Raw genomic sequence first — 15,136 nt, 5'->3', positions numbered from 1 at the left:
GGGGGGGGACACGAAGCGGGGAGCGGGCGGTGATGATGTCAGCCTGCGGGGAGCCCCGGCGCGGCCAATGGCGCGGCGGGGCCGGGCCAGCGGCGGCGGCGACGGGGGCGGCGGCGGCGGCGAGCGCGCGGCAGCGGCGAGCGCGCGGCGCCCATTCATGATCCAGCGCGCGGGGCCGGTGCCCGGTAAAACGGAGCCGGTGCCCGGTGAAGCGGCGCCGCCGCCGCCGCCGTCATGGAGACATCGGGGCATCTGCACGACTCGGGCGTGGGGGACCTGGAGGAGGACGGCCGCTGTCCCTGCCCCTTACCGGGGGATGAGCGGCCGCCGCCTCCCGCCGCGCTGCCGCCGCTCCAGCACAGCCTGTTGCACTCCTCGCCCGGGTCGCTGCGGGCCCCTCCTCCTCCTCCCGCCGCCCCCGCCGCCCTCCACCCTTCCTCCCGCCACGGCAGCCAGCTCAACCTCGGCGACCACCCGGCGGGCTCCGGGGCGGCGAGCGGCAAGCACCGGCAGCCCAGCCCGCTGGTGCACCGGCGGGACAGCAACCCCTTCACCGAGATCGCCATGAGCTCCTGCAAGTACAGCGGCGGCGTCATGAAGCCCCTCAGCCGGCTCAGCGCATCCCGGCGGAACCTCATCGAGGCCGAGCCGGAGGCGCAGCCCCTGCAGCTCTTCGGTGCCGGGGCACCCCCCGAGATCGTCGTCTCACGCGAGGACAACCACGCTCCCGCCGCCCGCTGCCCCAGCCGCCCGCCGGCTCACCCGGCCCCCGCCACCTTTGCCAAGGGGCCCAAGCGCAAGGCGCAGAACATCGGCTACCGGCTGGGGCACCGCCGGGCGCTCTTCGAGAAGAGGAAGCGCCTCAGCGACTACGCGCTCATCTTCGGCATGTTCGGCATCGTCGTCATGGTCATCGAGACCGAGCTCTCCTGGGGGCTCTACTCCAAGGTACAGACGGGGCCAGAGCTTGGGCGCGGGGCTGTCGGTGCTATTCGGTGCCCGGCTGGGTGAGCATGGCACTGTGTGCCCCAGACGGTGTCCCGTGGGATACGCGTGGAGCCGCTGGCTCTGTGAGCCATGGGACGCGGCTGGATGGGGACGCTGCGGCCGCAGGTGCCAGACGGGGCTGTGGCCACCGGGGCCGCGTGGCAGCCGGTGTGTGCCCGGTGCCTGGGCAGGCGCTGCCTCACATGCCAGCAGGACTGAGGACAGACCCACACGGGTCTGCGGTGCCCATGGGCGGCCTGGCTGGGTGCCCCTCGAGGCGCTGTGCCCTCGGCGCTGCTCAGAGCCCCATCTCCCTCCTCCTCCGCCTCCTCCACACCCTTTTCTTCCATTTTTTCCCCTCTTTTTCTTTTTTTGCAGGACGGTGTCTTTTATTTATAATTCTCCCCCCCACGCCCCTTCCAGCTCCTGCTCCCGGGCTGCGCTGGTTGGCAGCGATATGAATAACTCTTTGTATAGACATCTGTCATGTTATTTATACCTATCCAGAGAGGGGAAGGCATCGGCACCCGCGCCGGCAAAGGGCGTGTGTGGCACCCATGGGCGTCAGCGGGACGCTGCTGAGGGGGCCGGGGGCAGGAGCCGGTGGGAAGGGGCCGCTCGCTGCTTCCTGCTATTATCCAGCGCGGGCGGTGGGGAGGGTGGCGCGGGCAGAGGCAGCGATGGAGCTGGAGCAGGTGGAAGGAGGGAGCGAGGGACGCGGCTGGGGGTCCCGTGGGTGTGGGGGGACCCCACGGAGGTGCCTGTCTGGAAGCGGGGGGGGGGCTCCCGGCTGCCGGCGGCGGTGGGAGCACAGGAGCCGGCAGCAGCGGTTCCCTGAGCTCTGGCGGAGGCAGAGGGATTGTTCCGTGCCGACCCCACATCCCTGGCTCCCCCGCTGGGGATGCTTCGCCTCTCTTCACCGCCACATCCTCCTCAGCGGTTCCCTTTCGGCGGCGCCAAGGCCAAACCTCGCCGCCACCCTCGCCCGGTACCTGTTGAGCCGCAGCTGCCCGCACCGGGCCCGCGTGCCGGGCACGGGGTGCCAGCGGCGCCGCGCACGCATGTGCCAGCCCCGCACGCAGCCGGGGAAGACCCCGTGAGTCAGCGCTGCCGCCCGCGGCCACCGCGACCCTGGCGCCCGCCGCGCTGCGCTGCCGGGGCCGAGCCTCGCCGCGGTCGGCAAGGGGCGGTTGTTCGTGAACGCCCCCCGCAGCCGCCGGTGGGAAACCCGAGCGGGGCCGCGGCTGTGCCCGGGCAGCTGTCGGTGCTGCCGGCCCTGGCCCTGCTCCAGCTCCGCTGCCGCCGGGGCCGAGCCGCGAAGCCGTGGCCGGGGTTTGCCGGCGCTCTCTGCCTGTCCCTCGGGGGTGGGCAAGACGCGGCCTCTCCCGCCTCCGGCGCGGCACCGCCGGGGCAAAGCATCCTCCCATCCCCACTGCGTCCCCTCATCCCTTGCCGTTGTTTGCCACCAGCAGCGGCTTTTCCTGCCGGGTCCCTCTGGACCCGGCGCTGGCAGGAGGCGTTGGGAAAGCCCTTGCCAGTAACACTTGCCAGGAGGGCCGGTGGTCCCCATGCTCTGGGGAGGCAGAGCACGGAAGGGTCTGGCTGGAGCAGCCTTAGCACGAGCCCTGCCCCAGAGTTTGCCTATTAATAGCCGTTGCTTGGTCCCCGGCACTTCTCTCAGCACCAGCCATTATATCCACACAATTGCACGGCCGGAGCCAAGTCGTTAACAATGCGCCACCGCCTCCGCGGCAAATAGTCCCTTCTTCGTGGTTAAATACCCCGCGGGGCTGGGGACACCGGGGAGAGGAGCGGGGCTGAAGGCAGCCGGATGCACTGGGGAGCAAAGGATGGGTTCAGCGTGCCATGAGCGTGCTGGCTCTCAGCGTGCGGGGTGGAGGTGCGGATGGGTGCTGGTCTGCAGATAACGCCTTGGTGAGGGGCTGCCAGTGCTCAGTAGATGCCCTGGCACCGGTGGGTCTGGATCGTGGCAGCATGAGCTTGCTGGTGACTGAATGGGATCCAGAGGCGAGCCCATAGGAGAGGACGGTGAATCCTGCTCTTACTAATTGGGTCCACTTTAGCCACCAGTGAACCAGGGGCTGATTAAATTTACATCGAGCTAATTATCAGGACTTTCTAATTAGATAATCCATTAGGGTGCCATAATATTGTGGTCATGCCAGATGCGGCCGGGGTGCTGGTGTCCATGTGGCAGCGAGGGGAGCACGGTCATTACATTTGGCAGGGTTGGATGCAAATCACATTTTGGAGACAAAGCCACTCTTGCCCATGGTGCTGGTGGTGCCGGTGGTGTCCTCGCTGCCATGCCAAGCTGCTCTGGGTGGGAGCTGGGGCTCCTGAAATGCTGGTGGAGGGTGAAGCATCTCCCTGGGAGTGCGGAGCCTGGTGCCATGGCATGTCCCCCCTAATGCCTGCCCTGCTCTTGCCTTGCAGGACTCCATGTTCTCCCTGGCCCTAAAATGTCTTATCAGCCTCTCCACCATCATCCTGCTGGGCCTCATCATCGCCTACCACACGCGGGAGGTGCAGGTAGGTCCCCATGGTGCCAGGGCTCCGGTGGGATGCGGGACCCGTGCTACAGCCTGCGTGGATCCTCCTTCCTCCCCTCCTTGAGGGGGTCTCGGGGGCACTGAGGGCTCTGCCTGGGCAGAACTGTCGGTGACTGTGGGAGGCTGCAGCAGGAAGGGCTCGGACCGGCTGAGGTGCCAAGGAAAGCTGTGAAATCCTTTCCTAATCAGGGCTGCCCACTCTCTTCCTCCCTTTGCTGGGAAATGAAAGGGCCCCCAGTTTGCTTCAGGAAGGCTGCGCTTCCCTGCAGGATCCGGCTTCGGCTCGGTGGGATGGGAGAAACAAACGGGCGGGCGGGAGAAGGAGCATCCCGGGAAGAGACCCCGCAGCCCCCAGCCCCGTGTGCTGCTGCTTTGGTTCTCGTCCTGCTCAGGGCCGGGGCTGGAGCCTCAAAGCAAATATTTGAGTGCTCTGCTCTGTGCTGGGTCATGTTTACCCCGGGGTGGCTGCTGGGGGCAGCCGGGGGGGCCGTGCCCCGGCGCTGCCGCCTTCCTCTGCTGCTTGTTGTTCTTGGGAGAGGGGTGCTTGAGCAAACCCCTTCCCCCCTGTGCTGCCCGTGTCCGGAGCCAACGGCCCTGCTCCGGAGCGCACGCGGTCCCGGTGGCTGCTGCCCCTGCGAGGGAAGGGAATGAGATCGGTTTGACTTGATTTGCTCCAGGCAAAGCCATGCTGGCTGCTGATCGCCCTATTATCTCTTAGGTGCTTCTAAAGGGATTGCTGGTAATCCGGCCGGGGATGGAAGCAGGGCTGAGGGAGCTGTAAATCCTCAGCTTCTCGTCCCTCTGGCCTAAGGGGGGGCTGTGCTCACCCTGCTGTGGCACCACCAGACCGCGCCCCCCCCCCCCAAGCCTCAACAGCAGCTTCAGCCTCTTCCTTCACTATTGAGAGACCTGGGCTCCTGGACAGGAGAAGGCTCCTTAAGGGGAGCCCCCAGAGCAGCTCCAGTGCCTAAAGGGGCTGCAGGGAACCTGGAGAGGGGCTTGGGACAAGGGCCTGTAGGGACAGGCCAAGGGGAATGGCTTGAACCTGCCCGAGGGGAGACTGAGCTGAGCTCTTAGGCAGAAGCTCTTCCCTGTGAGGGTGCTGAGGCGCTGGCACAGGGTGCCCAGAGAAGCTGTGGCTGCCCCATCCCTGGCAGTGCTCAAAGCCAGGTTGGGCACAGGGGCTTGGATCAAGCTGCTCCAGTGAAGGTGTCCCTGCCATGGCAGGGGCTGGAGCTGGAGGAGCTTTAAGGTCCTTTCAACCCAAACCAGGCTGGGATTCTGGGATTAATTGCCGAGTCCTTTGGGATGTTTGCAGCTCTCCCTGTTCTTGGTCTCTCCAGGGCTGAGGTATCACTGTGCCTGGGGCCCTGGGTTCTGCCTGTTCCCTCCCCAGCTGCCTGTGCCCACTGTCATCAATGGGCTGGGATGGCAGTGCGTCCCTGGTGTATCCCCATGTCCATTGCCCACCAGCCAGGGCTGTCTCCCCATCCTGCCAGCTCTGCTCCCTGCTGATCGCTCTGTGTGTCCCTCGCTCTTCACTGTGCTGAGCGTGTGCAGAATTGCCACCAGCACTGCTGGGTCCTCGGTGGGGGGTGTCACCAGGCTCAGCCCCATCGAGGTGGCTCTGGTCTGTACCCCCATTGCGGCTTCTCCGAGGCTTCACTCGTGTTTCACTTGATCAGAGCAATGGTGATCCCTAGGCTTGCTTCTTCCAGTGCTCCGATGCTGGGGATGCTGAAATGTTGGGATGCTGGGGATGCCCCGCTGGGTACTGCTGGACCGCGCCAGGGTTTCCATGGAAACCCGCAGCGATGTGCTGATGTGCCGCCGGTCCAGGGCTGAGAGGGGCTGGTGCAGGGTGACCTGCCTGAATCCCTCCTTGCTCCTTCCCTTGCCCAACCTGGCCCATTGAAACCCCCCCACCATCGCAGCCAAAGGGCTCCCTGCCTTTTTCCTCTCGCTAATTTGTTTATTTTTAACACCCTTTTCCAGGAAGGAATGGGCTGTCAGCTCGCTAAATGCCTGAGGATCTCCCCTGACAGCTTGGAGCAGTTCTATAAACAAGCTCTCAAACAAAGCAGCTCAAAGGAGTGGAGCTTTCCCAATAGAAAGGGAGGTGGCTGGGGACGGCTGCTCCATGAGTCAGTCCCCTTGGGGACAGCCCTATGTGCCATGCGGTGCTGTGCAGTGCCATGCAGTGAGGTGCCTGCCACAGGGGCAGGAGGGTTGTTTCTGGCTCCTACGCATGGCCTGGAGGAGCCAGAATGGCTCCATGCTTTACAGGGTAGAGGACACAGCGGTGATGGTAGCGCTGGCTGCCACATCCCCCTTGGATCCCTTCCCAGGGGTGCCTTTGCCAAGCACTGCTTGTGGAGAGGCCTTGAGTGTGTCCCCGGGGCTGTGAGTGCCACCAGTGTCCCCGCTGCACCCGCCGTGAGCTGATGGCAGCCTTGGGAAGGACCCACCGATGGAGTGGGTGACCCCCTGGGCTCGGGCAGCGTCGCAGAGGGACCAGCCCCAGCTGCCATCCCGCAGCTCCAGCAGAATCCCTGACTCCATCACCACCACTGGTGGTGGGATGGGAGCTGGTACCCAGGATGAACCAGCGGTTGCTATGACAACCGGATCCCATCGCTGCCAGTGGCCGGGTGCTCTGTCTGTGGCGCTCCCCCCCCCACCCTGGCACTCAGGCTGTGGTGGCAGTGAAGGGTCTGGGCATGCTGGGGCTCCACTGCATGGGAGTGGGTAGGAGAGAGTTGTCCCTATGCCTGGTGCGTGCTCCAGGCACCATAAAGCTCTCTGGCGTGTCTCCAGCACTGTGACCATCCCTAAACACAGCGGGAGAGCAGCGGAGGGGATGGTGAACGCTCATTTCCACGTTTTCCTTTCCCATCCATCCCCAGCCCTTCTGGCCAAAGGCATCCCTAGCTCTGCAGGGCTCTGTTGCCGGTCCTCGCCGCTGCCCATGGTGTGATGCTGGTGGGGCACTGTTTACCAGGGCCACTGGTAACCGTATGGTTTTGCATCCTGGTAGCTCTTTGTGATCGACAATGGCGCTGACGACTGGCGGATAGCGATGACGTACGAGCGCATCCTCTACATCAGCCTGGAGATGCTGGTTTGTGCCATCCACCCCATCCCCGGGGAGTACAAATTTTTCTGGACAGCCCGCCTGGCTTTCTCCTACACGCCTTCCCGCGCAGAGGCAGACGTGGACATCATCCTGTCCATCCCCATGTTCCTGCGCCTCTACCTGATCGCCCGTGTGATGCTGCTGCACAGCAAGCTCTTCACCGATGCCTCCTCACGCAGCATTGGAGCGCTCAACAAGATCAACTTCAACACCCGCTTTGTCATGAAGACTCTCATGACCATCTGCCCTGGGACAGTGCTGCTGGTCTTCAGCATTTCCCTGTGGATCATCGCTGCATGGACGGTCCGGGTGTGCGAGAGGTGAGAGCAGCTGCTCACGATGTGTGCTGGTTTGGGATGGTCAATGGGGTCCCAGCACCCTGTGTGAGGGGTGCATAGTTCTGGGGGCTCAGCAGCCACCACACCGCACCAGTAAGCCCCAGAAGCAGGAGGCAGAGGCAGTGCAGGTCAGGGTGTGAGGGGATGCTGAGGAGCTGGTGTGGGAGCCCCAGGGCAATGGGGGGAGCAGGAGGAGCTGGGGGTGCTGTGAGGCTGGCGAGTGGCAGTGCCTGGTGCGGGCTCTGGCAGTCGCTGGGAGTGACTGCCATGACAACACTGTGGTGACAAACCCACTGCCGGATGGCATCACACCGCCATTGGTGCGCTGGGTGCGGGGTTGCTGTAGCGACCAGCCCTGGTGGGTACCGCTGCTCCTCCATCTCCTTTGTCCCCCGAGGGGAACTAGGAGGCTCTTGTGGGGCACTCCCAGCCCTCCCCAGCGCTGTGCTGCAGGGGTGCAGGGTACCAGCAGTGTCTGTGCAGCCTGGGGGTGTGTGTCCCATCCCAGCCATCCCTGTCTCCAGAGGCTGGGCTCGGGGCCGTGCTGCCATCACAGCTTGGCTAATTGCCCCAGAGGGCATTTGGGATAACACCGTGGACAACACATACGTTGTGATTCGGTGTCTGTGGATTTGCACCGGAATCCCTTGAAGTTGTTGTGGCAGCTTTGTGCCATCCTTGGAACTGAGGTGTGAGAGATGGCACCTGTGGCACCCAGGGACCCCTGGGGCCCCCAGCTTGGGGCTGAGTGCTTACAAGGCTGGATGAGGCCACCCCTCCTCTTCCCTAAGGTGGGACTCATCGTGCTTGTCACCTCGTGAAGAGGCATTAGAGCAGCAGAGCGGAGCGGCACGCTGAGATTTGACAAGTCTCTATAGGCTGTGTTTGCCTCCGTGTCTCCCGCAGGGATGTTCTGGGGGCGCGCTGGATGCTCGTGCACCACTTCTTTGTGTTTGTGAGATCTTTATTTGGGCCTCCTAAATGGGGAGCAGGTGACCGTGCTCCCCAGGGGGTTGATTCTCCACCTGGGGGTGGGCTTAGGCTGGAAAATGCAAAGTACATAAAGAACCAGTAGCAACAGGGGAAAAAAGAGCCTGGAATGACGCAGACGAGGCGCTGCAGATCACCGGCACCGCAGCTGCCGCCACCTCGCTCTGTCTGATGGCAACCTGGGGCGGGGGGGGGGGGGCGCTCAGAGCTCGGCTGAGGATGCAGCGACCCCTGCACCCTCCCCTCCATCCCTGAGGACCGCACCACCGCTGGGTCCACAAAGCTCCCACGGAGGCCGCGTCCCCGCCGGTTTCCCGTTCCCACCGGAGCGCAGAGGTGGCTCCGCGGCAATGGCACCGTGCGCTGCCGGGCGCCCCGCAGTGCGTGCCGGGGGGCACCGCGCACCGAAGGCAGCGAGTCGCTTAGCAACCTCGCCCGCTCGCCGGCCACGCAGCGCAGCGCTGCGGGCGATGCCGGCCCCGCCGCTGACGGCACCCGCGTGTGCTCACGCACACGTGCGCTCTCACACACGTGTGCCCACACACACGTGTGCCCACACGTGTGCTCACTCACTCCCAGGGTGAGGGTGCAGCCACGATGCTGCTGCCCAGACGTGAGGGGTTGGTTCAGCCGAGCTGGTGCGGGATGCTCCGTGGGACCGGCAGGGCAGCCCCATGGCAGGGAGTGCCTGTGCCCTTAGTGGGTGAGGGAAATGGGTTCTGGGGTGTAACTGATGGCGGCAGCTCCTCTTCCTGCCCCTCCTGTTTATCAGCTTGAGTGTCCACTTACTTGGGGGGAAAAACATTTCAGAAGGGGAGAAAACCCAACTGCTCCAGGAGCGAGGAGCTGGGATAAACCGGGGGGGGAGGGGGGGGGTAACTGCCAAAAGCTCCATCTGTTTTCCCTCTAGTGATTTCATGAGGAGGTCAGGAGAAGCCTGTTGGGGAGAGGGATGTGTGCAGGCAGTGAGGGTGACAGGGTGAAGGTGCTGCCTGTGCCTCAGTCCTGCTGCACTGCCAGGAAGCAGCGCTGCATCCCTTGGGAAGCATCACCTGGAGCCTTAGCAGGACCCACTGCTGGTCCCCGGTGTGGCACAGAGGGCTCAGTGTGGGATGCAGAGCAGGATGCAGAACAGGATGCAGAGTGGGATGCAGAGCAGGATGCAGAGCAGGATGCCGGCGGGGAGCTGGCGCAGTTGGGGGCTTTGCAGCTGTTTCTCCCATCAGGCGGCTCTTTCCGCCACGCCACGTGGCACCGGGGACGCCGGCGGCGGGACCGGGACGTGGTGACAGCTCTGACAGGAAGCAGAAGCCTTTTCCGCTGAGTTCTGACTCTGATTCTGTCCATGTGGTTTTTCCGTAGGCCAGGAATTGTGCAACCGCTGCTGCTGGGGGGCATCTGCCACGCTCTTAATCCCTCTTCCCCACTGCATAGCCTTGTGCTGGGGCAGCCGCCATGCCCAGCTGCACCCATTGCTCCCCATCCCCTGCCCCGACACTGATGCCCGTGTCCCCTTGGCAGGTACCATGACCAGCAGGATGTAACCAGCAACTTCCTGGGTGCCATGTGGCTCATCTCCATCACCTTCCTCTCCATCGGCTATGGTGACATGGTCCCACACACCTACTGCGGGAAGGGTGTATGTCTGCTCACTGGCATCATGGTAAGGGCCGTGCTGAGCCGGTTGCCCCCGCTGTGGGCTCTGCCTGTGCCAGCACGGCAGAAGGGCCGCCGGGTTTTACAGGGACCTGCTTCCCAGCTGGGTTGTCCTTGCACAGGGCACAAGGGCTTCAGCTTTGAGGGCTCCTGCGACCTGATAGAGCTGGGATTAGGGGACGCGGAGGTTTGGTTCAGGAGGTGATGGTTCAGATGGAGCTGTCTCCAGCACCCAGCTCTGTGCCCCTTGGCTCCAGGCTTTGGGTTGGAGCCATTCCCCCTCCCTGCTCCACCAGCAACTGTTAATTTTCCATTATCTGAAGTCTTTGATCTGTGTCCATGGAGTCAGGCACCAGAGAGGCCCAAAGGAGATGGGCAAGGGGGAAAATACCTCTTGGAGGGGGGGCTATAGCGTTTCCCAGCTGAATGAGGGGTCCCGGAGCATCCCACAGCCCCGCCAGGAAGGGGGAAGTGGTGGGAGCAGGAAGCTTGGGGGCTGCTGCAGGATTCAGCTCAGAGCCTGATGTTAATTAATGACTCTTTAATAAATTAAGGAGCGTTTGCCAGGATTGTGGAGCTTCTGCCAGGCGACGGGAGGGGGGAGCAGCTCAGCTGGTGCAGGCAGAGCACCCAAGCACCGCAGGGAGTGGGGGCTTTGGTGCCTTTGCTTTCCAAAGGCAAATATGTCCCGGAGATGATGGGATCCAGCCCTAATCGCTGGGATAATCAAGCTCCCAGCTGTCGCTGTTGGGAGATGCAGCAATTTGGGAGGGGGGGGATCCTGATTCCAGGCTCCCCTTCCCTGCCCTCCCACAGGTTGCTGGTGCTTCCCCACTGCTCTCCCACCCTGGAGCTGGAGGGTCCCAATCCCACCGGGCACTACCACAGGGCACCAGCTGTGGTGGCACTGGTAAAGCAGGCTCAGCCCTGCCGTTAACGGGTGCTGGGGAGGCAAAGGCTCACCAGTGCTCAGTCATCCCCAGCCCATCCCGTTACTGACCCAGCACATCCCCAAGGACACTCTGTGATACTGAGGATGAGGTGGTTGGGGGGTGCACGGAGCTTTAATGAATGAGGGGGTTGCAATGGAGGGGGTGCAGCAGGATGCTGGAGGGTGACAAACCATGACCCTGCCTGCTGTCCCTGCACAGGGTGCCGGCTGCACGGCACTGGTGGTGGCTGTGGTGGCCAGGAAGCTGGAGCTCACCAAAGCTGAGAAGCACGTCCACAACTTCATGATGGACACGCAGCTGACGAAGCGGGTAAGGTGCCACGGGAGACAGGGGTGGGGATACCACAGTGAGTGCAGGTCCCATGGGTACCAAATCTGAGGGCCTGGGATGCAACGGAGGAGCAGTGTTATGGGGGGAGCAAGCGGCACCAGCTCCGTGTCAGGGATTTAGGCGATGCGGGATACTTGGGGAGGAAAAGCCTGTGGATTTTTCCTGCTGGGAGGAAAGAGGCTCCCCCCTCCCGTGGAGCAGGATCTCAGTCAGCTCCGTGTCAGGGAGACAACGGGGTTTTGTGATTCAGCACCTCACCCGCTGCAGACAGGAGCGGTGCTGAGGCTCCTGAGCTCCCCATCGCCGAGGCGGGACACGGGGGCTGCAGGGGGGGTGCTGCTGAGGCATCGCATCCCCGGCAGCGCGGGGGCTGCAGGAGATCCCTGGTCTCAGCAGCCTCGTCACAGCAAAGCATCGGCATGATGGAGTGGGCTGCTGGCGGTGGGAGTAACACTTTATATAGGGGCTGGTGGCAATGCGAGCGTTGGTGCAGGCCGTGGAAGGGCGGCATCCCGGTGCCGGGATGCAGCAGGGCCGCTTCACCCTTGGAATGCCACAGGAGCATCCCCAGGGATAGCTGGGGGCCTCAGTGTGGCCAGGCCAGGAAAGCAAGCAGCTGGTGGGCCCCGGCTCCTCTGGCCATGGCTATGGATGCACAGGCTCGGTGCCAGGCAGACAGCAGCCAATTCCTCTTGGAGTGAGCAGCAGAGCTGTGGTTGAGCCGGGAGCCTGCGGAAGCCACGTCCTCGTGCCGGCAGCAGAGCCGGGAGCTGCCAAGAGCAGCAGATGGATGCAGGAGTCGGGAACAACTTCGGGATTCTTCCTTGTTCTCGAGGCTCAGGGTGCAGTGAGGAGCCTGGGGGGAGCCTCAGCGCAGGGATGGGATGGGATGGGATGGGATGGGGCTGGTGCAGGCTGCTGCGCCTGCCCTGATTCCCATCCCAGCTGCCTGCGATCTCCCTTGCAGAGGTGCAGGAGCCCATAGGGGGTGAAGCCGAGCGCCTCGCTCCAGCTGGGGTGGGCCAAGGGCTCTGGCAGCCCCGGTGGCAGAGCCAGCCCAGTGTCTCCATGAGACCCTGCAGGCCGGTGACCCGCGGCCAACTCTCCTCTTGCAGATTAAGAACGCAGCAGCCAACGTCCTGCGGGAAACGTGGCTCATCTACAAGCACACCAAGCTGCTCAAGAAGATCGACCACGCCAAAGTCAGGAAGCACCAGAGGAAGTTCCTACAAGCCATTCACCAGTAAGGGGCAGTGGCGCTGGGGGGATGCTGGACCCGTGGTGCAGCAGGGGGATGCTTCCCCATTGCCTGGGATGCAGTCGTGATGTTCTTCCCTTCTCTGCAGGTTGCGGAGCGTGAAGATGGAGCAGCGGAAGCTCAGTGACCAAGCCAACACCCTGGTCGACCTCTCCAAGGCAAGTCCCCGCCGTGACCCCTTGGCTCGGCAGCTGGTTCCCTTCACTTGGATGAGCAGCCCTGGCTGGCGAGGAGATGCTCTGGCTCGGGGATGTCAGCTGGGAATAGGCAGGAAGAGAAACAGAGCCACGAGCCAGGCACGGGGGGGGGGTGTCACCCTTTCTCCAGGAGACATCTTTGCTCCCTGCAGCCCCAGGATGCACAGGGCTGGCTTCCGCTTTCCCTTATGCCTGCACAGGGTCAGGGTCTCCTCATTTAATGTCCCAAAGTGATCCATGATGCGGTCACAGGGCCCTGCGAGACAAGGCAGCTCAGAAAGGGGTTAGAGGGCTGGGCTCTGCAAGTGCAAATAGCACTGACCCCTCCACCATGGCACTGACCCCTCCATCCATGGCACTGACCCCTCCATCCACGGCACTGACCCCTCCATCCACGGCACTGACCCCTCCATCCATGGCACTGACCCCTCCATCCATGGCACTGACCCCTCCATCCATGGCACTGACCCCTCCATCCACGGCACTGACCCCTCCACCATGGCACTGACCCCTCCACCACGGCACTGACGCCTCTGTCCCCTCCCCAGATGCAGAACGTGATGTACGACCTCATCACGGAGCTCAACGACCGCAGCGAGGACCTGGAGAAGCAGATCAGCAGCCTGGAGTCCAAGCTGGAGCAGCTCAGCACCAGCTTCAACTCCCTGCCGCTGCTGATGGCCGACATGCTGCGCCAGCAGCAGCAGCGCCTGCTCGCTGCCGTGCTGGAGGCGCGGGGGGTCAGCGTGCCCGTGGGCACCCCCCAAACTCCTCTGTCCGAGAGCCCCATCGGGGTCAGCTCCACCTCCTTCCCCACCCCTTACACGAGCTCAAGCAGCTGCTAGAGCAGCCCCTGGCTCCACGCAGGTCCCGAGGTCTCCATGGATTTCCTCCTGGTCCTCGCACTGAGCAGGACCCCTTCGGCCGGAGCCGGTGGGACCGGCGGTGCCGAGCGCCGCTCGGAGCTTTGCCAACGCCTTGGTATCGGGAACCACATCCCCGTTCAGGTGCCTCTACACGTGGTGAAGGAAGGGGACGGGAGGCGATGCCTCGGGCGAGCCTGCGCCGCGGAGGCCGGTGGCGGACGGAAAACCCACGCTCAATCTCAGGTCTTCACATAGGAAAAGGGAGCAAGGCAGCGAGTCAGCGGCGCTGCAGCGACGGAGACACCGGAGGGAAGAGTTTTCCTCCCCTGCCCCTCTCAGCATCGCAAAGCAGAGGCCGACCCGGTGGTTCCTTGCACAGGCTCTGACCTACGCTGCCCACGCTCCATCCCATCTCGTTCCCTGGACCCACAGGCACCCCCCCTTGCGTTGCTGGGTGGGTGACAGTGGCCATAACCTGCCGTGGAGGTGTGAGAGGGTTCAGCCCGTGCAGAACAAGGATGCTTCTCCCTCCTGCTCCTCACTGGAGCCGCGCTGGAGCCGGGGAGGCGGTGCCCAAGGCACGCATGGATGCGGGGCCAGGCAGGGGCTGGCAGGCCAGCCCGGGCGCCGCGGGGGCTCTGGTGCTCCCATCGCTGCCCGCCCGCTGCATCCCGGGCAGCTGAGGGGCTCTTTGCTGGATGAGAAACCACATCAGCACCGGGTGCGCCGGGGCCGAGCCGGGGCGCACGGTCACGGGATGCGGTGGTGGGGAAGGTGCTTCATCTGTTTAAAACCAGCCTCTGTGCCGCTGCTGCTGGGTTTGGTGGGGACCCATCCACCCCGGGACTTTGGAACCAGCCCTTTCCTCCTCTGCTTTCCCCATTTCCCCCCTTTTCCTGCCCGGTTCTGCCCCATGGCTGTGCTGGGCTCTGCCTGGGCCCTATGTGGAGCCCGGCAGCAGTTCTGGGGCTGCTCTTTGCTGCTTTCAATGAAAACCCAGCAGAGGCTATTTCTGTATTTTTAAACAGATGAAGGAACCTGTAATTACTCCCCAGTATTAATTACAGCTCAGCCGGCAGTGTCAGTAATTGTAATCAAAGTCACTGTGTTACTCCAGGTATACTCAGCCTGTAATCTCCTTTGTAACTCTTTCCCTCCCCTAAATAACGCTGTATTTTGTGCACACGGAGGCACAGATGGATGAGCCTGATGCCGAGGAAGAGGAGGAGGAAGGCTGCCAGCCTTTTCCCATCCTCGGCCGGCAGGAGATACCTGGCTTCTGGGAAAGAGCTGCTCTTCCAAGCTCTTGTCATTAGTGTAATTGCAGGGCAGGCAGAGGCCGGGATGCCTTGGGCAGTCCTCCCCAGCTCTATTGTGAGCTCTGCTGCTGCTCCCCATGTGCTGCAGGTGACCCCCAGCCCGAGCTGGCTTCTCTGCAGGGTGGATTCCAGCGGGGCAATGGACAGAAGGTTTATTCTCAATGGAGAACGAGCCCAAGGTGCAGGAGCTGCGCCGGAGGAAAGCGCTTCTCTGCCCCTGCTGGGGTGCAAGGAGGAAGGAGCTGCACTGGGGCTGCACGGGGCGAGGAGCAGAGCTGTGTGGGGGCAGCAGAGCCAGAGGAAGGATCGCTGCTCCAGAATCAATGTCGCAGTGGGAACCTCCTCACAGGCTCATGATCGAGTCTGGGTCATGAAACCAGGATGAACTGAGGCACTGGCAGCTGCTGGGACCCGAGCTGTGGGGAGCACCAGTGCGGAGGAGAGCTTTGGAGCACAATGGGTGCACGAGAGCCTTGTCCTGGGGCAGAGCAGAGGGATCTCACCAGGGATGGCAGGAGCTGGGCAGGGATCTC

At 63.4% G+C, this 15,136-nt stretch overlaps 2 protein-coding genes across 2 annotated transcripts in view; one reads left to right on the top strand and one right to left on the bottom strand.

Moving 5' to 3' along the window:
- ATP8B2 (ATPase phospholipid transporting 8B2) overlaps positions 1-15,136 on the bottom strand; it is a 103,012-nt gene that overhangs the window by 34,671 nt on the left and 53,205 nt on the right. The window lies entirely within an intron of this gene.
- KCNN3 (potassium calcium-activated channel subfamily N member 3) lies at positions 116-13,263 on the top strand. The gene is made up of 8 exons (XM_061375267.1): positions 116-948; positions 3,445-3,540; positions 6,598-7,016; positions 9,546-9,687; positions 10,832-10,942; positions 12,079-12,206; positions 12,310-12,379; positions 12,967-13,263. The coding sequence occupies exons 1-8, from the start codon at positions 235-237 to the stop codon at positions 13,261-13,263; spliced, it is 1,977 nt and encodes a 658-aa protein (XP_061231251.1). The 5' UTR covers positions 116-234.

Source organism: Neopsephotus bourkii, unplaced genomic scaffold (genome assembly GCF_033783945.1).
Source record: "Neopsephotus bourkii isolate Nb327-2 ecotype Australia unplaced genomic scaffold, CSIRO-AGI_Nbou_v1 NB_1660, whole genome shotgun sequence".
Classification (NCBI taxonomy): Eukaryota; Metazoa; Chordata; class Aves; order Psittaciformes; family Psittacidae; genus Neopsephotus; species Neopsephotus bourkii.
Note: the sequence above shows the minus strand (reverse complement) of the source record. Positions and strands in the feature narration are given on the sequence as shown.

Bases quoted from the DNA above. Each gene is read 5' to 3' on its own strand.
- KCNN3 (XM_061375267.1), top strand. From the start codon at position 235: ATGGAGACATCGGGGCATCTGCACGACTCGGGCGTGGGGGACCTGGAG. The intron at 949-3,444 runs GTACAGACGGGG...CTTGCCTTGCAG, and splicing joins CCTGGGGGCTCTACTCCAAG to GACTCCATGTTCTCCCTGGC. The intron at 9,688-10,831 runs GTAAGGGCCGTG...GTCCCTGCACAG, and splicing joins GTCTGCTCACTGGCATCATG to GGTGCCGGCTGCACGGCACT.